Here is a 26,503-nt window from a genome sequence, read left to right on the forward strand (position 1 = left end):
CTAGAACAGGTGATTAGATGTTCAGACACCAAATAGATTGATGCCGTTTGTAAGGAATTAATTATATCTTGATTTGAAGCTTTCGTGACTGTAGGAATCCATACTCTTTGGTCCCTTCGCACCTCCGTGACTTTGCCGAAATAACCAAAGAGTGTGAATCAATGATACATTAACCACGCGTACTTGTGGTTGAAATGCAAACAAACAAACATGCTCTGATAATATTCGCATTGTCTTTGCAACTGATTGGCCTACACCAGAGACAGCTTTCTTTTGGGCCTGGTCTCACCAGTGTCAAACCAGAGAACCACACAAGACGAGTAGCACAACCCGTAAGTCCGTGAGGTTAATGCAGACTTGATTCCTCGCAAAAGGTTTCTATTTGGTGTTTGAACATCACTGTTTTAGTGCCAGCAAGGGCAAAACTTATTGTTAATTATTCATACTTTGATACTGGCAAAAAAGGTCCAATTTTGCAGTTGCTGCTGACCAAATAAATGTTCTCATATTAAAGCCCCAATATGCGAAATGACAACACGCACTGACACAATACAACCATTTGCTCGTTTTTAATTGACCCGTTACTGTACACATTGAATATTGATTGTTTCAACTTTTAATTAAGGTTATGCCGTATGCAGGTCACATGTACACGCGTGTGACGCATTGTGCATCAATATTCATTCCACTTTTCGCAGGACATCGCTTGGAGCAAGGATTTGTGTTCCAACATGCGACTTTTTGAGATTGGCCACGATCTTCTCTCAGAGGCACCGCACACAATTTTCGGAAGTAAAAACTAATTTATTTAGAACCGCTTTTTGTGTTTAGTTCGTTCCCCCCCCGCCCTCCTCCGCACCTCCGATTAACACGGTCGACTACGTACGGTGCGAAAGAAGTTCAACGTACACACGTGCATTGTTCTGGGTGGAGGAGGTGATCGAGTAGAAAATGTAATGTGCATGAGCGGCAGTTGGCGGTGTTGGGTCTTACATAACAACGTCTTCCGAGTGAAACTAAACAGAGCAGCCTGGAGCAGCGGGCTCATTGCAATTTGTCTTTCTGCACGTGATTTAATCACTGTTACGTGTTTAGCGATTAGCACGGGTGGCTACTTACGGTGCCAAAGAAGATCAACATTTACACCATTGGAACCTCATTTGCCAGTAAAAAAAATATGATAATTGTTTTTTTACCCTTCTATCTGGCAACAAAACTGACACCTTTTTTACAAGGAGTCGTGTTTGCATAGACCACAATACCTGCAGTCATCATGCAAACAAAAACACATAACTCTGATAATGTATGCACTGTCCTTGAAGTTTATTGGTCCACATCCGAGACAGCTTTCCTGAGAGCCTAGTCTCACATGGGTTGGACCAGATGACGCGGCTCTAAGGAAAGCTGTCTCGGGTGTGGACCAATCAACTTCAAGGACAGTGCATACATTATCAGAGTTATGTTTTTTGTTTGCATTATGACTGCAGGTATTGTGGTCTATGCAAACATGACTCCTTGTAAACAAGGTGTCAGTTGTGTTGCCAGATAGAAGGGTAAAAAAACAATTATCAAGATCAACATAGTTACGTATATACTGTGTTGTTTTGTTTAGTTTTTGGACATTATGCACATTGGCATGAACGAATGGCCAATTTCACTTTCGATGTCTAGACAGTGCGGCAGGAAAACTATTCGTGCGATGTTCCAATGGCCTGCAGGAGCTTGCCGTTATTCCACAAGAGAGCGTTTCGCTGCATTGTTTTCAGCACATGGCTCACGGAAATATCAGCATTCGTTAGGCGTTGCTTGAGCAACTGCTGTGTGTAGTGGCCATCGTTGGTTAGCCAAGTAGAGGGCACCAGAAATAACAATTAATAATATAAACCCTTTCCTGCGCCACCCTCTCCCCTCGCCTGTGCAAACTCAGTGATCACATTTAATCCCAGAAGACATTTAAAAAAAAAATTCAACCCATAAAAAAGCGCTAACTTTATTTCACTCGCTCCCATCTCTGGTACTGTGCAGCTGAAATACATGCCAGTATTTCAGTTCATCCATCTCCCCTTCAGCGGTGCCCCTGATGTGATGTCTCTCCATTGGAAGCCATCCCATCATTAGTTTGTTCCTTTGCCCGTCACCCCTCCCAGCAATTCGTCCTATCCATAGCCCCACTTGCATTAACAAGAAGCAACTGGAATGTACACACACGCATACCGGAAAAAAAGTGTCCCGAATGGGCACACCCCACCCCCTCTCTGAACATTGCTCAAATTAATTGGATGTGCATGCAAATAAACTGCGTCTGCTATATTGTAAAGGTAAAGATGCGACCCTACAGTTGCTTGCTCATGCTGCTGCTCCGCTTGAGGGAGCTCTCCCGAGAGCTCTGGCGTCCTCTTCCACGCTGGAGGCACATCTTAGAAGAGGTGGAGGGACCCACACCTTACACTATCTGCCACACACGGTCTGCCAATCGCTTTACTGTGGCGTACCCGTTGACACTCCTGGGCATCTGTGAAAAAGCGCTTTACAGCTAATCAGATTCCTCCTGCAGTATAACACACACATTCGAACACACTGATGCGTGGACAGAGGCAGGGAGGACTGAAAGACAGTTTTCCATCATTTTAAACTACCACGCCGGGACAGATGGAATCGAACCGGCGACCTCTGGATCATGAGTCTTAGGTTTTTTTCGGTAAAGCCACTTTTATTAATAAAAAAAAAATTACCTACGTGACTTTACCGAAAAAAACCCCTAAGAATATGAATCCTTGCAGTCACGAAAGCTTCAAATCTGGATCATGAGTCCGGCGCGCCGCTAACCATGGCAGCGTCCCCGTGTTTTTATTACAGCGGCATTAAACTCGAGTCTCGCACGGGCTCGCTTATCGCGGCAATGATTGATGGTGCTGCGCTGGACGTGACCCTCGCAGCGATAATACCGCACGATGAAACAATGTAGACCGAGAGCCGGAATCCGGTTTGCCAGTATTCACAACTCGTATTTGCAGACACACACGGTGTTCCTGAGTGAACGCAATCGTATTCGTCGATACAAATTTGATTCCTAGGATCACCGACGCACGCTGCGAATTGTGCACGTGAGAGTTGATTTTCTTGCACCTCGTGCAAAATACTTTGGACGCCGCAATTCATCTAATCGCCAAGGAAGTGAATAATTGCATGTTTTTTTTTACATGAATAATAACAACATTGTAGTTGTAATAACAGTGGTTGAACAAGTCACTTAAAAAAAATGAGAGTATCTTTGTCTCTTGAATTATCATCTGGTTAAAATATATATATGGAAATAAGCAGTGGCGTAGTGAATATGTGTACTGCACTATGAATCCCATGACATAAGTGAATTTCCCCGTCACGACGAACATCAGTGGCAAGTGACATCTGAACCGGTCCCGGGACCCAAATTTAACCATGTCTAGCGTGGTAAAGTATGGTGAAACGAGCCCCACGTCTGGCATGGCACGGGGTGGTGGCTGTAACATTTATTTCAAATTAATTACTCTCAATCTGTATTTTGTCTTGCGAATAAATCGTCCAAAATGTGCCCAATAATACCAAATCTTAGAAGCTAGGCGGGGTTGAGTCTGGATAGCGCTTGGATTGGGTGACCACCCTCCATGAAACAGGTGTTATAGGCTGGTTTGGGACCACGCTGTGCACAAGAGAAGGTAGTGCTGCAAACTAATTTTTTGTATTGTACTGTACTTCCTATGCTTCCACGCCGATCCTCTACAACCTTCACCAACCCCCGCTGACCAATGTGGTGAAGCACGGTCATCATCGTCAACCGGTGGATTGAAAAAACAAAAGGGGCCGTACGTTTTCTTGGTTCTTTCGGTAAAGTCACGTAGAAGGGAAATAATACAATAAAAACAATAAAACATAATAAAATAATTCTCACGACGTTTCGGCCACAACGCAAGCAGCCGTCCTCAGGTGAAGAACAGCGTCATTCAGACGCTGTCTTTCCGACATACCTGTTCTTCACCTGAGGACGGCTGCTTGCGTTGTGGCCGAAACGTCGTGAGAATTATTTTATTATGTTTTATTTTTATTATTTTATTATTTCCCTTCTACGTGACTTTACCGAAAGAACCAAGAAGATGCATCCCTGCAGTCACGAAAGGTTTAAATCGAAATTTGGGCCGTACGTTCATAGAAGATACCTACCTCGCGTCGAAATCTGCCGCAGCGAACACACGAATAAGCGTTCATAAAAAAAAAACATAAACTGGTTTATACTGTGAAGCCACTATCCCGGTGGCAGTCGGCGATCATTAACCGCATGAGGACTCCCCATGGGCGATGTTGATCATATCTGATGCACGAGTGGCGATGATTACAAGGCGAACCACGCTGCAGCTGTGCGATCGTCAAACAATGGACGGATCATATCGTGGGCAGTAGCCCCTTATATTCACTTATTCCCTGCAGGACAACGAATGTTCTTTCCGCACCCGATGATGCTCTTGACTGGCTCTCTGAATTAAATCTGGTAACTATAAAACTATTCACATTTGTTTTGAAATTTTACCAGGTAAGGCCCACTGAGCTACAGTATATAGCATAGGAAAGGTAATGACATCACACGAAAAATATAAGTAAAATTAAATAATGTTTTAATTGACCAGGTAATGCCCACTGAGCTATTAGCTTCATTTTCATAAGCGACCTGGCCACATATGATGGCTCAACGAAGTGGTTTATCACGTGGAGATTTATAGCAGCCAAATACTCTAAATGCATGTTTGTAAATGTGAATGGATAAACGGGATGGACACGGAGAAAAATCCACGCGACCATGGGGAGAAAGACATTTGAACTCCCTCGTCAGAGATGACTGTGTATCCCAGGCGAGGACGTTAACATCTCGCCAGATGTAGCTTTGCAACTGTTGCTATAACCATGCGACAGATGAAGAAGAATGTAAGTCAATTATGTAGTTGAAGATTTATGTTATTGCATTTTCATAATTACGTTGTGTTAAATGGTCTGCGAGGCTGTGATGCAAATGCGCATATTGATCCCGCACAATAATGACGACGTTTATTATATCTTTTGTTTCGGACATGAATTCATATTTTACTTATATATATATATATTTTATCTTATCTATCTGATCCAGGATTTTACAAAGCGCTTTTGTCGAACGCGGTTTACAATCATGATAAATGGTACATTCCTATTGGCTGCTGGGGTGAAGGGATGGGATTTGAGTGTTGGGGAGTGGGAGGGATGGCAGGGAAGGGTGATGATAGGGAAAGGGATGGGATTTGAGCATTGGGGAGTGGGAGGGATGGCAGGGAAGGGTGATGATAGGGAAAGGGATGGGATTTGAGCGTTGGGGAGTGGGAGGGATGGCAAGGAAGGGTGATGATAGGGAAAGGGATGGGATTTGAGTGTTGGGGAGTGGGAGGGATGGCAGGGAAGGGTGATGATAGGGAAAGGGATGGGATTTGAGTGTTGGGGAGTGGGAGGGATGGCAGGGAAGGGTGATGATAGGGAAAGGGATGGGATTTGAGTGTTGGGGAGTGGGAGGGATGGCAGGGAAGGGTGATGATAGGGAAAGGGATGGGATTTGAGTGTTGGGAAGTGGGAGGGATGGCAAGGAAGGGTGATGATAGGGAAAGGGATGGGATTTGAGTGTTGGGAAGTGGGAGGGATGGCAAGGAAGGGTGATGATAGGGAAAGGCAGGGGCGAGGTTAAGAAGGGGAAGGGGGGAGGAGGATGGTAAAGGCTTAAAGGACAGGAAGCAGTTTCGGGATACGCTTTTGAAAAAGATGAGTTAAGGGAGGAAACCACAAATTATTAGTGAAGCTGCCTCCGCTGATTTAGAAAATTGTAAGTTCGGTAAACGACCCTAATTAAACGATCCTAACCCACCCTAAGATCTAAATGCCGCCCCGACCCCGCTCCCGAATTTTTTTTTTTATGTCTGCGTCATTTTTTTTTATGTTCCGGTAACATTAATCATTTTGTATTAACTGGTATTTAGAGAGAGACTGTGAATGCGTTTTGTCACCAGGGGTGGGAGGGGGAGCCGGGCTGGCTGGGGTGGTGCACGGAAATGTTTGCATCGGCAGAGTGGCCCGCAGGCGGGGAGGGGGGGGGGAATGCTTAACAGTTCTATACACACGAACATAACAGTGGTGAAAAACACGTCAATACAGTGGTGTTGTTAGACTCAACACTGGGTTATAACGGGGGGATGGGGGGGGGGCATGATAGGATTTGCGTGCAACAAAATGAGGGTCTCCAAGAAAATTAAATCGGGTGGGGGGGGGCCACAGCTGAAACAATGGCAACACAATCATTGTGCGTGCAAATTGTTGAAAGGGCGCAACAGACATCTCGGTCACGTTTTCCGTGGGATCAATCGCGTGGCATGAACTGGCGCCCGGTGATCCGTCATAGCATCGATTTAGCTTAAAAATTCTACATAACAGAAAAAGCGAGGGACAAAAAAATAAATAAATCACTAATGGCAATGTTGCTGATACGAGCTAATGTTGAAGAATGGCAGGCTTCCATCCGTGAAATACTACGTTGCGATGCCATTGATAATGCTGATAAACACATCGACGATACACAATTAGCACGGCGGTTAAAAAATATTTCACAGCCTCCTTTGTCAATCGACGCCACGTTGGCCATGGGGGCGGTTCCTTGACGCACAACTTTGCCACGCTGCTCACAGCGAGTTGGTGAAATGGGTGGCCAGGACACGTTCGGATATCACTCGACACTAACGTTAGCCGTGGCCGGGAATTGACCTCGGCTGACCGGATTCACGACACGGGGCATGGCTGCCCCAACTTGCAATATGCACAGAAACATAAATAAAGATAAATAATTCGTGCATGCTACCAATCCTGTGCTCAGATTGAATAAGGATTAACAATTGGGTGAAGCTTTGGGGATGTTTGTAAATTCGAGACTTTCATTGTCATCAGCCAAGCACACTGCAATTCTTCACAGTCCTGCCATGTAACAATTCACCCAGCACCTGCACACAATATTGTACTGCTGAGTGGACATGGGGTGCCACGGTGGCGAGATGTTAGCTACCTTGCCTGGTATACAAGAGGTCGTGGATTCGATCCTGACCCTGATGCCTGTATATTTGGGGTTTGCATGTCTCTCTCTCTTTGTGGCCGCGTGCATTTTTCTCCAGGTCCTCCGTGTTTTCTCTACAAATGTAACAATGTGCGTTCAGAGAATTTGACTGATTTAAGTTTCCACACGATAAGCCACTTCGTTGAGCTATAATTTGTGGCCAGGTCTCTTGTGAAAAATAGCTACATAGCTCAGCGTTCCTTACTTGGTATAATACAAAAATTGTTTCGTTTTATATTCTTGGTTCTTTCGGTAAAGTCACATAGAAGGGAAATAATAAAATAATAATATTAAACAATAACTGTTTTATATTAATTTTATTTTATTATTTCCCTTCTACGTGACTTTTAATGTAAAACAATTATTGTTTTATATTAATAATATTTTATTATTTCCCTTCTACGTGACTTTACCGAAAGAACCAAGAATATGAATCCCTGCAGTCACGAAAGCTTTAAGTCAAAATTTAGTTTCGTTTTAGTTAAATTTACATATTCTTGGACGCACTCCATTCCTTAGTTGCCATTTCATCATAATTCTTGGTCATCTGCCATCATCTCTTCTAGCCACAATTCACCATCTTAACGGTTTTAATGATGTAATTAATCTGCATGTGTTCTCTAATCCCGGTGTTCCTTCATTTTTTATCTGTAAATATTCTTCCAAGCCATCATTTCTGAATACTTATTTGCCTACTTTTCCATTTTTATGCCATTATTTTTGTTAATAACCATGTTTATGAAGTGAGTCGTAGGAGGTAGTATGCAAACATTTTTTTACTTTAGTTACTCAATTTTGAAATAATAAGAAGATACGCTCACTTATGTATTACTTGACTGCGTATTAGATGAACAAAAATTGCAAACGGGTCTGCAGTTTGATGCAAACGAAAATCAAGCATGACATCCACTTTTATATTTGTGACCTAGCGAAAATTGCTTGACCAGCTCACAGTCTACTATTTCGCATGCTTCATTGACTCTGGTCATATGCTGCATACACTGAAGCCTGCAAAGTGGCATCTTCACTCTGAGCAGCGTGAGGAAAGCACAGGTCGACTTCTGTGAGAATCACGTGCACTTGATTGCATCTGCCCGTGAATCCGCAGAAGATTGACAGGCAGATGCTGATACTGCTGCTGCTGCTGCTGCGGCGATCGGATGCTCGTATGGAATAACGGTTTATTTATTTGCTATTGTTATTATTTCCGTTTCATATAGAAACATGGCTCAAAGCTAAGGATGCAGCAATTGGTTCTGCGTTGCAAGCTGTACTTACAAATCAGAGGTCGCCGGTGCAATCTCCTGGCACAGCAAGTGGAAGCAATGGTGACGTTTTCTAAAACCCCTTAACCTCTCTCCAGCTCGCAGTATAAATTGGTAACGCCGCTCGATTGGTAGCTCACTGGTGACGGTGCCAAGTGCGCGTGACTTCCATCTCCTCCAAGACGTCTTGGCCAGCATGGAAGAGTAGGCCAAAGGACCCTCTCAAGGGGCTTCTATGGAGATCCCTCCAGTGGAGGACCCCTTTCCGAAAGCGGTGCGTGGCCTAAGAGTTCCGTACATGAAGCTCACGCACACAAAGATCCCCCGTATAGCCTTAACAGGCTGTAGGGGCAAGTGCTGTTAGCGAGCACCTATGAAGGCCGGAACGGTACACGAACGAGGGGGTGGGTGGCCAGCACCACGCCCGACCGCCTTTGTCTCCCCAGTTGCGATGTTTACACACCGCACCAGGTACTCGTTTAAGGCTGAGTCGACCTAGGGGAGGCCCAGGACCGGTTCAGATAATCGTCACTGGTGTTAGCCATGAGTGGGAATCGAACCCGGGTCGCCAGGTTCATAGCGCAGCGCGCTAACCACTACGCGAATATACACACACGCATGCACACACACACACACGCGTGCACATATACTCGTGCACATGCGGACGTCATTGCTTTCGTTAAAAGCGTACGCCTAGGTAAAAAGTGCAGAGTCGAGAACCGAAAAATCAACAAGTCAATTTCCTCTCTAATTTTGAGGATGAAGGTTATCTTAAATGCTATTATAAAAGTTCATTGCCTCGCTGTTTTTGTGTGGCATTCTTTGGTTGATTGTGTATGTACGCCTCCGCAATGGAATATGTTCTGCTTTGATGTGTTTTGTAATTTAGCTGTCAATCTTTCATGCATTTATTGCATCTCCGTCATACGGTTGCATACATTCTTGAGAATGTGAATACAATTGAATGCGAAGGTGGGAATCATTGGGAATTTTGTATTTAAATAATGATGTAAATACACCTCTTCATGTGGAGGCCTCCCCATGCTGTCATGGAGGTTGATTTAACCATACTTGACCACACAGGTTAGTGTGTGTTGGTGAATTGAGCAGCCCAGGACACGTTCAGATATTACTCGCCGCTCACGGCTGCCATGGCCAGGAATTGAACTCGGGCCATAGGATTCATAAAACAATGCACAAACGACGGCACAAACGATCCACCACCGTATTTATTTTATCGTCATGAACTTACAATTAACGAAGGCGAGTCGGTTCGTCGGTGTTGTCTATCGCCGTTTTAAAATGTGTACACATTTAAAAAACAAAATAAGTTTACCATAAATAACAATGCTAAAAGTGAAAGGGTGAACGCCCTTGCAATCGCTTACTCATGCCACTTCTGGCCGGAATGGCCTCCACTCGAGCGAGCACTGGAGAGCCCCCTCCTATAGAGGGTTTTTTTCGGAATTCTATTCCACACTTGTTTGATGTCCTTAGAAAGAAGTTCAGCATACATACACACGTCCCAGAAGGCGTGGGAGTGGCCACACTTTGGCCTACCACACATGATCTGCTGATCGACTAAGTGTGGCGTACCCACGGTGGTGGGATGTCATCTTCCTCGCCCGGTACGGAGCAGGTCCGGGGTTCGATCCCGACCCAGGCGCCTGTATATTTGTGGTTTGTATGTTCTCCCCGTGGTCGCGTGGATTTTTTCCTCTGGGTCCTCCGGTGTATTTCTTCACATTTAGTAGCATGCATTAAGATCATTTCGATAATTTTGGTGCTATACGTGTCAAAATGATGGGCCACTTTGTTGAGCTATCATTTGGGACGAGGTCACTTCTGAAGAATAAGTTGATACCTCGTTGGGCTTTCCCTGGTAGGATGGGAATGATATAGTTTCATTTGTATGTGTTTTGGTGATTTGTTTAGCTTTCTTGTCCTTTGTACTATTATCATGTTTTTGTACGGTTCGTTTGTGTAACGTTCTTACTCGCCCCGACTGGACATCTGTGAAAAGAGCTTCATAGCTCTTCAGATTCCTCCAGTATAAATACACATTCTGATTCTGGTACACCCATTTATACTGCTGGGTGGACAGAGGCGTGATGAGCGGTTGAAGAAATGTACCCATCCTTACTTTGCTGGGAAGATTGATCCGGCGACCTCTGGTTGATAATGCTCGCAGGCAATACATTACATCACACACTCACTTCAACACCCACACGTTGTCATGTGATTCAATGAGAGACTTGCTCTGAAGCTTCTCACGAAACTCGAAATTGTGCAGCGATTCCCCGAATAAAAAATTCACCGCTTTGTACGTTTGAATCAGTTGTGGAAATGCGTTTGGCTTCCAAGGCATTTGACGTTGTACCGAGTATTGGCTAGACGCCCTAACGACGCTGCCAAGCCTTTCAGAGGGTATTTTTTTTCTGATTTTAAGTCCGGTAAGGCGCACCGAGTCATAGACCGCCTAAGAGCCCGTGACATAGACGAGCAAATTACGTGGCTCTATCTCCCTAATGGGATGCTGTGTGAGAGATGACACGCTGATGCATCGTCCACTGGCAATCTTCTGACAAGGCGGTGTTGTCCGTATAATGCAGTAGCAGTATGTAAACAAGGTGCTAAGGCTGAGTTATGGCATCGTGTTCTGCGCATTCAAAAAAAGAGCCGCTTAATGAAACAGCTGTTTTTGATGTTTCACATTTATCACTGGAGCTGTGAAAAATGAGATGACAATTCACCAGGACTCATGAAATTAAAAAACGGAAAACACATTTTTGGTCTTAAAAACGTTTTAAATATACATTTCCTTTTTACTGCAGCATGATAACTGGCATTGTGTTTTTTTGTTGCTCCAAATATTTTTGGTCTTTTTGAAATCCCGACCTCCATGGCATTAAGTTCCATTAAACTTCGCTTAGCTTCTTCTTCTTCTTCATATAGAGCCAAACACATTCGTCAATAACACTCTGGCCTTAAGAGAAACATGCAGAATAGGCGCTGTTTTTGGCAAATGTTCCTTCTTCATATAGCACATAAACAGAGGCCAGAGACAGAGTGGTTAATACGAGATGGAAACTGCACGTTGCACCATGGGGCCTGGTGAGAATCAATTCTTTTTTATTTTGACCAGTTTTTAAATTGGCGCGTGAATAGTTACGTAATAGAAGCCATCGGGCAACACACAAACCCTTATACAATCAAATGTATTACTAAATAAGCTAATTTATAATTACAGTAACATATAATGTGACTGAAAGATTGCATTGTGGGAAAACGAGGCACAATATTTTAAGCGATGCATTCAGGGTTGGATCTGCTGCAGTAAGGGCCTCGGGCTGTGCTTGGGAAGGCAAATAGTGCCTGTGCAAAACATTCCTCGCCTTCCTTCCTGAGTCAGCCAGACAGAGAATATGGAACAGGTATAAGCACTCACTACAATTAGTCTTAGTGTTTACTCCCTCCAAATGTTTATACCGATTGTGCTATTGGCGCCACCACATCATGAGAAGCGGAGTCAATGTGGGTGTCTTACAGAGCAGGGCAACCCTTTGTGTTAGAACACGGGCAACGGAAATTGATATCAAAGAGCTACCTTTGAGATCCCTTTAAATGACCTCAGGTCCGCGCAGTATGAGGTAGCACTTACCCACCTGCCCTGCCACAGAGAGTAATGCAGTCACGTGACCAATATAGTGCCTGTGCAAAACATTCCTCGCCTTCACTCAATTCTCAGACCCGGAATTTATCCAAGTTAAGTGTAAATTCCCATAGAATGTGATGGTTAAGAGCATCAACTCACGACCCTTGAGAACCTGGTTTAATCACAGGTGGTTGAACCCCTGTATTCGAATACAAGACACGGTGGTGCCAGCTCAGCACCCTGACCTCTGAGTCACCTGGCCACTTCCGCCGCTATGAGACTTGAAGACCGGGAAGAGGGAAATGAGATTCAACGTTTCTCACCGGAATCTCAGGCCACCGCAATCCCCCAATTCCCACTGCGATGAATTATATCCCTGTGATGAATAAGCATGCCATGATCCTGGAGGGGGGTCTTTAATACCAAGGTCCCATATGCTGCCATAGGGGATGCATGGGGTCTCACAACACCCTTTACACACAGTCACATCGTGACCGAATTTTTCTTGCAGAGGTGCAATCGTGCCCTTTACCACATCCTGTTAAGAAAGATTAATGAAGCCACCTCGGACAAGATGCGGCAGTGTAAATTCACAATGCGCTGCATACAAAAAGCGTGCGTCTCCTGCGTAGGCTTTACACTTTTCTCGCTCATTACGGAGCTGTGCGTGTGTACACCCAGCGCATTCCTAACGCGCGGCGTTTTATATACACACGCACATTTTTTTTTCTTCATCTTAACACGTAGGCTTTCGCGACCAGTGTTATCCAAAATATTATCCAAAGTGTTTTGTCTTGGGAGTGACGCGGCTTCGGTGAAATAAATTGTGTTGCATGATTGGTGGCATTTTTAATATCGTCTGTGATCCCAGGGGTAGGGGGGGCCCGCTTGATTATAGATTTGAAGTTTTCGTGACTGCAAGGATTCATACACTTAGTTTTTTTTTGGTAAAGTCACGTAGGTAAAAAAATTATTTAAAATAAATTAAATCACGACGTTTCAGGCGCAACACAAGCGTCCTTCTTCAGGTGGGGACAACGAAAGCAACACCGCCTAAATGTGAAGAAGGACGCTTGTGTTGCACCCGAAACGTCGTGATTTAATTTTTTAAATATTTTTTTACCTACGTGACTTTACCGAAAAAACCAAAGAGTATAGGTGGCCCGCTTGCTTTAAGATTTTGTTGGTTTGTCGTTTTTGTAATTTTCATTGTAATAAAGTGTAAACGTACGTATGTTTCAACTTCTTTCGCACCGTACATAACCAACCGTGCTAATCGGAGGTGCCTGAGGAAGGACAACGAACTAAACACAAAAAACATTTCTAAAGAAATGAGTTTTCGATCTGGATTTAAAGGTGCATAGCTTCAGTGGCTTCCTAATATCGGAAGGAAAGAACGTTCCAGACGACCGATACAGTGACTGTCTTTGTTCGATGGCTTAGCCAAAGGCCGCTACGATCGTGACCAGAGTTTTCGTGATGGTGTATGCTTCCTCGACGAGAGAAATACATATACTTGATATGTGAAATATATATTTTAAAATATATATAAATAAGCAGATACAATTATTTCTAGCCATGTATTTTGACAGACGAGTCATAGCATTATCGGATTACAGTCTAAAAGTATTCTCCGAGGAAGAGAGGTGTTTTTAAGCCATGTCTGTATTTTCCTATTGCTACCTTCCAAAAAACGGGGTGGGGGGGGGTTAAGAGACCCCTAAGCTTCAACTACGCGAAGGCTTTTTGAAGCATGCTATTAAAAACCGAACTGTCAGATTATGCACATTATATCATAGGATGCAGCACGGTTGGTTTAGAGAAAATATGTAAGAGTTTTAATATAATCCGTAATAACGCCTGTATAGAGTCAGATTTGCAGCACTCGTCCGCTTTCGATCGGCACTGCTGAAGGCCTTGTAAGGCCTAAGCGTGTAAGACAAGACAGAAAATGCATTGGCATTAAGTATCAATGTGTTGCTTTCAAGATACCAAGGCTTTTGTGAAGCAAAGTCTCACACCAATGTCTTAATTTTTTCTTCTTCTATATCTCGATACGTCGAGTAAGGACCCAAAACTTCTGAGCAGTCATGCTAGCTTCTGCTCTCAATGCTTCTCATCGGCCAGTTTGCTCTCCGTGATTTACCCTACAGATGTGCGAGCTAATACCCACACGTGCTCATGCTGAATGCTGTGTTCCCACCACCACCACCGCTCAAAAAGTGAGCCGACCCAGATTTTGCCACCCAGGTGAGCGGGCTCAGCCTGGATTCCTCCCCACATTCAGACTTTGTCTATCGCGCAAACTCTCCCGGTCATCTTCTTGGTTCTTTCGGTAAAGTCACGTAGAAGGGAAGTAATAAAATAATACAAATAAAACATAATAAAATAATTCTCACGACGTTTCGGCCACAAAGCAAGCAGCCGTCCTCAGGTGAAGAACAGGTCTGTCGGAAAGACAGCGTCATTCAGACGTCATTCAGACGCTGTCTTTCCGACAGACCTGTTCTTCACCTGAGGACGGCTGCTTGCTTTGTGGCCGAAACGTCGTGAGAATTATTTTATTATCTTTTATTTTTATTATTTTATTATTTCCCTTCTACGTGACTTTACCGAAAAAAACAATAAGATGAATCCCTGCAGTCACGAAAGCTTTAAATCGAGATTGAAAATAGTCATTTCTTTTAGAACTGATTTTGTCCGTTAAGTTGTTTGCCCTTCTCCCGCACCTCCGATTAGCACGGTTGGCTACGTACGGTGTGAAAGAAGTCCCACGTACGTACCTGACATATTGGGCCAATCCAGCAGCGACTAGGCTGTGTAGCCCGTGGCTCGCTTTGTGCAGGGGAGCTGCACGCTGCCCGCTTAAACAGCCCTCGGAAAAGGGCCGTAATGATGTCACACGGAGCGGAACATTTTAAATGACAATCACAGTATGTTTAATTTGTGGGAAAACGTAATCTAAATCGGACACTGCCCCCCGTGTGGTATAATGGTTCACGCCCTGGACTTTGCGATATCCCCGGCGTGGCAGTCGAAGCATTCGGCGAATTTCTTCTTCAAACCCTCGAGCCCCACACCTTGCCTCTGTCCACTCGGCGAAATAAATGGGTTACACCGCATACTCTTTGGTTCTTTCGGTAAAGTCACGTAGGTATAAAATAAAATAAATCACGACGTTTCGATTGCAACACAAGCAATCATCATCAGGTGGGAAAACCACAGGAATAAATTGTTTTTGTTTTATGCTGAAGTGCTGTGGTTTTCCCAGCTGATGACGATTGCTCGTGTTGCAATCGAAACGTCGTGATTTAATTTATTTTATTTTATACCTACGTGACTTTACCGAAAGAACCAAAGAGTATGGATCCCTGCAGTCATGACAACTTCAAATCTAGATTGGGTTACACCTCAATCGATCGGCAAGTCACGCGTGGTGGGGTAAAGTGTGGATACGGTTAACATCTTCCAAGACATCTGGCGAGCATGGAGGAGTAGGTTAAATATCTCTCGGGAGGGGCTCTCTGGAGCTCCCTCGGGTGGAAGCCCTTCCGTCAACGATTTTGTTTGCACCTAAACCATCCGTGTGTTGGGGGCTGAGCAACAAAGTGATGGGGCCAAGACCTTGAAGTCGTATGGCTCTCTAAGCGTTCAGACAATACATTAATATCCAGTGGCCATGGAAACGCAGCAGCATGAGCTAGCTGATTCGCTTGGTTTGTCAAGGTCGCAAGTAATAATGTTTGTGGGAGAGAAAATAGAATATATTTTCGGAAGTAGCTGCTGTACGCCATGCGCAGTATGTAATGTTTAAACAAAGTATCTGACATTCTGCCCAGTTTCACAATACACTGGGTTTGAGATGACATTGCGGCTGGTGAAATGAGGTTATAGAGTGGCATCCACAGCACACCTGGGTGTGCTGAAACCTATCAACGTTTTTTTTTGTAATGAAATAATAAAATAAAATAAACCCCCTTGATAATAGGGCCACAAGGTGAATAGCGCCTTAAAAAAAACTCACCGATATAATAACCTTCATAAAGTAGATGTAGGTGTGTGATATTTTTAAAGAGCTCAGCATACAATTTTTTGTTGTTGTTGCAAATGTCCCCACTAGTAAGGGGATAAAAATTGAACAGTTATCTGCTCCCGATCATCTTCTTGGTTCTTTCGGTAAAGTCACGTAGAAGGGAAATAATACAATAATATTTTAGTATTTTATTATGTTTTATCTTTATTATTTTATTATTTCCCTTCTACGTGACTTTACCGAAAGAACCAATAAGATGAATCCCTGCAGTCACAAAAGCTTTAAATCGAAATGCTCCCGATCAGTTTACTCATTCGAGAGGTTTTTTTTTATTTTTCCATCGAGTCAAGCAAAGTTGTGACATTGGCCGCGCAGCTCCAAAGCAGGGCAAGGTGGACTGTTCCTGGCCCGCCACCACGTAGCAGGCGCTGCCAAAGTGAGCTCATTGGATCCACGCCGTAATATATCACAGTTCATTAAACCATTCGATTGGCCACGTCAGTACCTACTCGTTCTACTTTTGGATCGGAAACGAATGTTTAAAGTCAGAGTACAGTCTCATCTGTCACGGAGTATACAGAGTCCCTGCTATAAATATGACGGCAGTGATAATGACTGTCTGTTTGTGTTTTAATTGAATAGTCTAATGATTTAGATTTATTTTTATTCATCACACATTGTCTATTGACTGACAGATGAAGGCCTTCCCTAGCTGTCACCATCCCTCAGAGTCCTTTGATGGTATCTCATTGCTTCATCTCTGTGGTGGTCATCCCCTTGTATGTGTAGTTTCGTCTGTGCGTGCGGGTGGTGTACGTCGCACACACAGTCAGCCGGAGACGAGGTGGTGGCAGGAGGCACCGCTCTGCCCTCTTTATTCGTTGTTGTTGCCGAGCTCACACCACCACTTGGGCCCCCTCTCTCTCTCTCACACACACGACCCCGCTGCCGCACGACCCATCCCAGACACGACCCTGTCCGCGTTGCACCGAAGGCATCGACCGGGACAGCCAACCGCTGTCTGGCCACGCAATGATCGGGCGAAGGCGGCAGCGACGAGGGCGGCGACGACGACAACGATGACGAGACGAGTCCAATCCCAGAACCGGCAGCCTGGAGCTCTCGCTCTCAGCTGCTTTTATTCCCCTCGGCGCGGCTTGGCTCCGCCCTAGCCGCGCCTCCCTTCTCGAACCCTCTAGAGGGTTCCAGGGGCTTCCACACGAAGTCTATCATGACCCTTCTCCCAGTTCCTCCGCCCTGTGGCACGCCCGCGTATATGCTCAGCGGCGTTTGCGCTAAGTGCCCACCTGCAGTTGCTGCTGCTGATGTCCAACAGTCAGCGCTATATCACTACATATGTATGTATCCCTCATAATCAACGTTTTTGGGTTTAGATCGCGTTATTTATAAATGTGTCGTAACCCTCCACTACCCGACATGGCCAATCAGTAAAAAAGTGTCACGTTGACAAAAGACAAATAGTTCTATTGCTTGTAAATGTTGTGGTTTCACGCTTCAACACACCGGTGGGCTAAAGCAGTGAACTATTTGTCTTTTGTCAACGTGACACTGTTTTACTGATTGGCCGTGTCGGGTGGTGGAGGGTTACGACACATTTATAAATAACGCGATCTAAACCCAAAAACGTTGATTATGAATTGTTTACCTTTCTTGTACTTTGCACACCTATCGTGTTTTGTATTGTTTGTTGTTGTAACGTTCCTACCCGCCCTTGCTGGACCTCTGTGAAAAAGAGCTTCATAGTTCATCAGATTCCTCCAGGATAAATACACATTCTGATTCTGGTTCACATAGCATGAGCGGCAGTGTGGACTGATTGAAAACTTTCTTCTGAACCCCACTTTGGATCATCCAGTTCAGTTTTTTTAAAGCGCATAACCACGATGTTGTCTGGCCCTTTATTATTATTTTTAAATCTGGATCTTTCTTCCATTAATTGCCCGAGACAATCATAGTCTCCTGTATTTTAAGCAGTGTCCCTTATATACATAATGTATATATAATATATATATAATGTATATAAATGTTGCAGGCAGCTTCTCCAGAACGCATTGTGTTTGCAAAGTCTGTGGTCATACACAGTTCCTCATTCATATTCTTGGAATTAATATTTTTCCTTATTCAAGTTGATGGGTGTGAGTGGGTCAGGGGGAAGGTCATTCTGCTAAACCTTAAGGTAACGATGATTGGCAGTGCAATGACAGCATGGGGCTCGCTGTGCCCTCTTTCCAGCTGGGCTCTCAACTTTTGCATTGTCTGCCCAGGAACCTTTGGCATTGCGACATTAAATTTGAATAAACGTAGTGTGAAGGATGCCAAGTTGAACTGTCAGGGCTGTATGAAGGTATTTTATGCAGTGTTTTTGTTATAAAAATTCCATTTCAATATATATTTACTGGCGTATTTCTTATTCTAATGGATACAATGTGACTAATCTTGCACTGACCAGCGTGGCGAAGTATGGTCAAACAAAATACACAATGTGGGAATGAGATTCAGTGACGTGTTACTCAGAACTGCATTTGGTTAGACACCTCGAAGCAGGACCCTCATGAAACACAATCTTCAGACGTAGTCAGGCATTCCTGAAGAAATGGTATTACAGATAAATAAATAATTTAGATGCTGATTATTGATCCAAATATATATTTTATATATATAATTTCGATTTAAAGCTTTCGTGACTGCAGGGATTCATCTTCTTGGTTCTTTCGGTAAAGTCACGTAGAATGGAAATAATAAAATAATAGAAACAAAACATAATAAAATAATTCTCACGACGTTTCGGCCACAACGCAAGCAGCCGTCATTCAGACTCTGTCTTCTCGACAGACCTATTCTTCACCTGAGGACGGCTGCTTGCGTTGTGGCCGAAACGTCGTGAGAATTATTTTATTATGTTTTATTTTTATTATTTTATTATTTCCATTCTACGTGACTTTACCGAAAGAACCATGAAGATATATATAATTGTCACAAAGCATCAAAGCGTCAAATTGATTGCGAGCGCTTCCCCGAGAAATTTTTCTCTTGACATCGTTTCGGCAGGAGGGCCACAACGGAGGAGCGCGGCAATGTGCGCTAACTCACGACACGCATCGGTCGCAGACACGAAAAACCAATTGCAAGAGGTCATCAGGTTTGCCCGACGTAAGTGACTCTGTGAAATGAGGGCAGAGACTTCTGTTAAGCCGAGAGCTTTTGCAAGGGAATGTGGCCGAAAGCAGCGTGTACTTTGAGGGCGTTAAGAAAGGGGTCCCAGACACCGTTGTTGTTGTTGTTTATTTTTATTTTTTATCACCTTGCACCTGCGTTTAAGGGCAAACCATTACCTTGTGATCGTAGGCCAGACCTCATCAGAACAACCATTCATGTACTTGAAAGTGCAGTAAATATACTTCAATGGACTCGTGTGATGGCATCATCAGGAATTCTTTTTTACAGGTCAAACTGTCCCAGCTAACAAAAGACACGAATGACCCAGGGCCTCCTGAACCCTCCCTATTTATCTCGAAAAGAATTCACCGGCGACAGTGACATTTCACCTGGGAGACCACATTGTACGAAGGAAGATTGAGGTTGGAATTGCATAGGAGGGGTGGCATTGAGTTACGGTGGCAAGGTCTGATGCAAAGTGGCCCTTTGAGATGTAGTACCTTCAGTTTATTGCTGCTCACAGCTTGCGAATTACAGAATGGGACACAGCCTGGATACCAGTGTTGCCAGTATGATTTGTAGTAGTCCAATGTTGTTATTTACTCACTGTTACGTGTTTAACGGTCAACCCGGTTGGCTACGCACGGTGCGAGAGAAGTTCATGAAAGAAGTTCAACATATTCTTGGTTCTTTCGGTGAAGAAAGAACCAAGAATATGAATCCCTGCAGTTGCGAAAGCTTTAAATCAAAATTTAAGTTCAACACACACACACACACACCTCCGATTAGCATGGTTGGCTATGTATAGTGCGAAAGAAGTTCAACTTACACACGTCTCCGATTAGCACGTTTGGTTATGTACTGTGCGAATAAATACGTTTAACATACAGACATGATCACTGCAAACAAAACAATTATCTAGATTTTTTGATGTTCAGTAATTTTTTCTAATATCTTCAAGTTTTCTTCATCACTTTAACAAAGAATACCCATCCAATGTTAATGCCTGCAGCTGCTGTCCATTTAAGCAGCAAAATAACGGCCTGCAGAACAATATGTGACGATGGTTATGTCTGTGAATTGCAAATGATAAATGTGGTCGTTTTCAATAAGCAGAGTGAGCTGATTTATGTGGCAGTGTGGTTAATTGAAAACAAAAAATCACTGCGATGGTTTAATTACGTTTTCATTAATTAAGCCGGGGATATTTAAATCGTGTTCTTTACCTTTTTTTAAAGACGAGAAGTAGGACAAAGGAAAAAAAAATCACGCAGTTTTTAATGTCACGGTTTCAACAAACATTAGGAAAGTGATTTCGCCAAGTGCCATCGGGGGAGAAAAGGAAGGATAGGTTATGTTGACTTTTGGGAGGGATGCCAAATTTCAGCACCATGGACAGAGGCAGAGCGCCGGGGATCTTGGCATAAAAAAAAAACAGCCTCAGCGTGTGACAGCAAGCATTGTTGTACATTGATGCAGTGCCACCATATAATCCTCCACTCGCAAGGATAATGACGAACAGAATTTTGGCTCTTGCACTTTCCTTTTGGAGGATTTCTGCATTTTCATACTAAATCCGCATTCAAAGGAATATTTATTGCCAATGAACTGCGCAAATAACTTGTCGTGTGTTTTTTTGCATTCTATGTACGTATTAATACGTTTTATTAAAATGGATGAACAAGCGCTGAGTAACAGAAGCCACGTGTTGTTTTGCAGCTATTTGTTCGTATATTTAATGTGTACCCTAATTGTATTTTTTTCAGCATTTCAAACAAAGGTGCAATGTTTATTTCATGAATCGCTGACGTGTGCTCGCTAAAGTAGAGCACACGTAATCTGTGCACGGTTTACATTTATTTGTTAAAGTTGTTTTAGACCTGATTATATGTGTTCTTGTTCTCGATGTTTGCTTCCTATTATTCCCCCGAAGGTTATGAAAAGGCCACCGAGTCCAATGAGGAACGTATACGGAGACCCTTCTGCTTGGAGCAATGGATTTCTCTCGCGGGAAATCCCTGCAAACCGCGCCATCGTTCCCCCGTCAACCTCAGAATACTGGGATGCTGCAGGGGGACCTGACAAGCCCCCAGACCCCATGCTGTACACTGGGAACGCACTCCCGGAGATGCAAGGGCCCTGGGCGCGCAGTGACTCTCGCCCCGTCAAGCTGGCAGGTAACCTAGCAGATCCCGTGACCGCCCCGGCTGAAACGTGGGACACTGCCCCTCCGGCCCAGCATCTCTCTGCGAGTGGCGTGGTGCCCACCTCTGGGTGCTGGAGCAACGGTGCTGAGCCATTGCCAGCGATGACACAAGACGAGTTTGGGCTACCCATGATTTGGGACGTCGGCCGAGACTTGCCGAGAGAATGCCCGCAGCGTGCAGAGGCACCCGAGGAAGGGCTGCATGGGCCTCAAGATGTCGATGGTCACCGGGAGGCCAAGAAGTCCGGCGTTACGTTCTGTGAAATCTGTAACATCCAGCTCAACTCGCGAGCGCAAACTCAGATCCACTACAACGGGAAGTCGCACCGCAAACGGATACGGCAGCTGGCTAAAGGCTGGCTGGTCTGCACAGGTACTGTAAGCCTTCTCTTTATTTCGATATTAAATTTTAAAGAATTTTTTTTCCGACAATTCCATTGGAAAACATACTCCCAAGCAATGTGTGCATTTTTATTGTCGCGGGCTACATATTTAGTCAAGTATGATTGTGTTGAGTGTTCGCCTTGCAAGCAGGAGAATGTGAGAATGTTTTGCCAAATGTGTGGCTTTTCAGTTTGAACGTCACCAATGCTGGGTTACGTAAACCACTGGCTCAAATTTCCACAAGGCAATATTTGGCATGTACACATCACGCCGCACTATATGAATGACGTCATGTTATATATATAAGAGGGTATCTGTGATATGATATTTCCAAGGTTAATATTATCAGAGTTGAAGCACTTTCATAAAATGTACTCCATTAGGCTAATGACATCTCGAAACAGGACACGACTGCAAAACGTTTTAGAAGGTATTCGTTAACCTTTGTTCATTCTCAGTGAACCTAATCTGATTATGTATTGTATTTTCTGGAAACCAGCAAGAGAGTGAGAGAGAGGACAGCAGGCAGCCGCACCACTTGGACACGTTCTCCACTGCGGGGAGAATAGACGTACTTTTGTTGCCCTTCCGAGTGGTGGGATGAAATCACGCAAAGGCAGCGAGTGAACCAGATGGCCAAAGCAGCCCTGTCCCCTGGCCTGTGTCCTCTTATTCGCGGTTTAACTGTTTAACTGGTGCCATCTGCCATCACGCTTTATAAACTGTATGCACAATGCTTATTCCGGGATGCTTCAAGTAAACAATGAGGGCCAAAGGAAATATACAGGTGGATTAGCATTTTTGGGAAAGGGACCCAAACGTTTGATTTGAATCCAGGTAGTAGTGGGTGTAGTTTGCAGATTAATCCTACACTTCAGAGACCACATGACGGATTAAAGGCTAATTCCCCTATTTGGTAGGTTGCCAGTTGTGAGGAATGAATTCAGTTTGGGAAGGCAATGAGCTCGCCTTTGTTTTATTTATCACCCACCGTGGGTTCTTCAGAGCGAGGAAACACAAAAGTGCAGGCGAAAACTCAAGTTTTCTGACGGGCTCAAACGAGACACACTTGGTGCAAAGTAATAAATAAAACACGAGGGGCACACCATTCTTACCTCAAGTTGGACTAATGCCTTGGTACTGGCTGTAGCCTATAAGAGTTGCAGAGGTGGCAGTATGGTCTGTAAAAAAGTTGCATATTTCCAAATTGCCGTTCCTGCTGTCCTCCAACCTGTACTTTCGCTGCATTATGGCCACTTAGAAAAAAAGAACCAAAGACTACAATCTTGGCCGTCACGCATGCAAGTAGAAAAGTCACCTCGAGTGTTCACTGCAGCTTGACCAGTTGTGGCAATGGTCCAGTAATTGTAGGTTACATGGAGGAGGCACGAACGCCAGGTCTATGGCTGAACATTTTTCTTTTTGGCAGCAAGGGGGTGCAGGAATGGCTCAAGCCTGCATATTTGAGCCGAGCCGCAATTTGCTAAAACCCCATCATTGTATGAGTGGAAGCAACATCACAGAATCTAGCATCCTTCCAAAGGGAATGTTTATTCTGCTGCGGTGCCCATTTATGGCGATGCTGCCACGGTCGAATGGTTATCACACTAAATTTGCATTCTGTAGATCACTGATTTGATCTTCCGACCACGACAGTTGAAACAATAGGCAAGCTTATTACATTTTACCATCTTCCCCTACTCCTCCTCCACCTCCTCCAACCCTGTTCACCCAGCAGCAGTATAAATGAGACATCACAGTCAGTCGATCGGCACAGCAGGGTAAGGTTTTGGCACTGCCATCTCTTCCAAGGCGTGGGGCAAGCGTGGAAGAGGAGGCTAAAATAAGTTCAGGAGAGGTTCTCTTATGCAGTGATTCTTCGAGCGGAGGTCCCTCTTCCAGCAAGGTGCATGGGCAAAGAATTGCTGTACATTTGCATTATTTATTGATAAGGAAGGCCACCATGCCTGTTCTTCTTTTGCCAAAATGAACCATTTACGAAGACTGGCATGCTGGCCCCAAAGCACCGTCATTGTGTGCATCATTGTTTCTATGGCGTATGCCACTTTGTCTGTGCGGTATCGCATGAAGCTACATATTTCCAGCTGTGCAAATGAACACTCTATACAAGCAGGCAGGACATGCGTGTATTCGCGTGTGCAGGTGTTGGTGCAACACGACATTGCAATTATAATGATGAACACAAATAAGAATAGGCTTTTTACCATTTCTGGCAATAAAACAGCTGCTCAGCCACCAATTAGATACCTATTGCGAGGCATCAGTTTCAAAGACAATGCATATATTATCAGAGCATGTTTTTTGCATGTTTCTGCCACAAGCATGCGTGGTTAATACAGACCTGATGCCTTGTAATAGGTATCTATCTGGTCTCTGAACATCTAAACACACTACTGTTTTATTGCCAGAAGAGGTTAAGCCTATTATAATTTCTTCATCATTTTGATTCTGGCAAAAAGGTCCCATAGATATAACTCGCAATGATACGATTTGAAACGCAGGCGCTAGTGTTGCAGCCCCCATTAGCGAATGCTCTGTGTGTGCCCATACAGCCCCATGCAAATGGGCACGCACCAGGCATTACACACACCACCGCGCACGTGTTTTAGTCGCCAAATCCCTTGCATTTAATTCCCAGTGTTGTAGACGCATAATTAGCCATTATTATGGGACAGGGTGGCACGGCAGTAACACTTGTGCCTCGCGGCAGGAAGCGTCTTGGTTTGATTCCAGAACGGGGCATCTTTCGGAGTGGAGTTTGTATGTTTTACCCTTGATTTGAAGCTTTCGTGACTGCAAGGATTCATACTCTTAGGTTTTTTCGGTAAAGTCACGTAGGTAAAAAATAAAATTAAAATTAATAAAAGTAAAAAATCACGACGTTTCGGAGGCAACACAAGCTTCCGTCTTCAGGTGGAACTGTCACAGCACAATTGCTTTACTTGATACAGCAATAGTGCTGTGACGGTTCCACCTGAAGACGGAAGCTTGTGTTGCCTCCGAAACGTCGTCATTTTTTTATTTTACTTTTGTTAATTTTAATTTTATTTTTTACCTACGTGACTTTACCGAAAAAACATAAAAGTATGTTTTACCCTTGGTCGCTTGGATTTTTATCCGGGTCTTCCGTTTTTTTCCCTCCACACTTATAGACATGAGTGTCGAGTTTTTGGCTGTTATAAATTTCCACGTGATAAGCCATTTCGATGAGCTATCATTTGTGGCCACGTGGTTTCTGAAAGAGATATAAATAGCTCAGTGGGCCTTGCCTGGTTAAAAAAAATATATAGTTTTAAAGGTTTGTTTGGTTTCTTCTCGTAGCTAACAAACATAACTATGTGATTGGTATTGGCTTAACATCCCAATGCTGGAAATGTACCCCAAAAATATTCAATTGGGATTTAATGCATCAACATCGACCGCCCCCTCCCGACTGTGAAAACTTGGCAGGACCCTCCTGAAAATTAATTCTTGAGGCTCGGTGAGGTCTTCCTTGGTAAAGAAGCGTAATATTACTTGGCTCCTCACTGTGTATTGTACATATATATATACTTTGGCATACTTTACTTGTAATGGTTGTCATTGTAATTTCTGTGGTCCATTTGACAAGCCAAAGATAAGCGTCCAAAATCCTATTCTGAAGGAAAACTCCTGGCCATCTCTCTATGTCTGTGAGATGCATTGCGGATTGCTTAACAATAACTATGTTTTATTCCACTGTGTCATTCCATTGCTCGATGAAACTCCGTTTTAGTCATGGGAGTTGTTTGACTATACTTCGCCACATTTATATATAATCATCAAAATTGTTTGGCCATTTTCGAAATGGCATGTTTTTATTACCGAGCATCATATCTGAATGTTGATATTGTTACTCGTCATTTTCTCCCCTCCCCCCCTCCCTCGCAACAACCATGAAGGAAATGTCTTACCACAACGTCATCACGATCAGCCGAAGTGACAGCAAGAGGCACAAATGTATTTTGTGGTTGTAGGCGATATCTGTGATTGTGCTAGAGCGAGTAAATGAATCGGAATGTCTCTAAATTGTCTTCAGCAAACATAAATAACGGCAACAATAATAAAACAATCCTCACATTCGAGGTCATGAAGCCACGAGAAGAAAATCTATGCCAAATGATTATGTGAATGTGGCAGTAGGCAGATGTGCCTCTATAATGTAAGCTGCGTTAATGATTCAAATGCCGCTGTGTCCTGATGTGCCACAGATGTCCCTAAATTCTGTTTGTCTCAGTGGATCTAGAATTTGCTGTTGGGGTTTCTAACCCCACTGGTATTGATTTTGAGGTTGCAGTTGTGTTCAAAGCCCATGGCCTTTTTAGTGATGCACCAGCAAGATACCTTTATGGAATATGAATTATAATCTCAAAGCAATTGTGCTTGCTGTTAAATCATTTACCTCTCACTCTGTCTCCTTTTGTGTGCACGAGTGGAAGGTATTCACGGATACCTCGTGATCTAATATTGATTAACATCTCCATTGCAAAGTTGAAAGAGTATTTTAAGGAAAACCGTTTACTTAAACTTGATACACTGCCACAAAATAAAGGTATTTTTAATGCACTATTTCGATTTAATATTGGCACGAATATCAATG

The 26,503-nt window shown here is 43.8% G+C and overlaps 1 protein-coding gene across 1 annotated transcript in view; it reads left to right on the plus strand.

Moving 5' to 3' along the window:
* The window catches only part of LOC144938212 (zinc finger protein 385D-like), a 107,632-nt gene that overhangs the window by 24,747 nt on the left and 56,382 nt on the right, over nucleotides 1-26,503 (plus strand). The window contains exon 2 of the mRNA XM_078866028.1: nucleotides 21,208-21,853. Coding sequence (XP_078722154.1) covers nucleotides 21,211-21,853 — 643 coding nt within the window. The 5' untranslated portion in view covers nucleotides 21,208-21,210. The remainder of the gene's footprint in view (nucleotides 1-21,207; nucleotides 21,854-26,503) is intronic.

The sequence above is a fragment of the Lampetra fluviatilis genome, chromosome 21, assembly GCF_964198595.1.
Source record: "Lampetra fluviatilis chromosome 21, kcLamFluv1.1, whole genome shotgun sequence".
NCBI classification, from domain to species: domain Eukaryota; kingdom Metazoa; phylum Chordata; class Hyperoartia; order Petromyzontiformes; family Petromyzontidae; genus Lampetra; species Lampetra fluviatilis.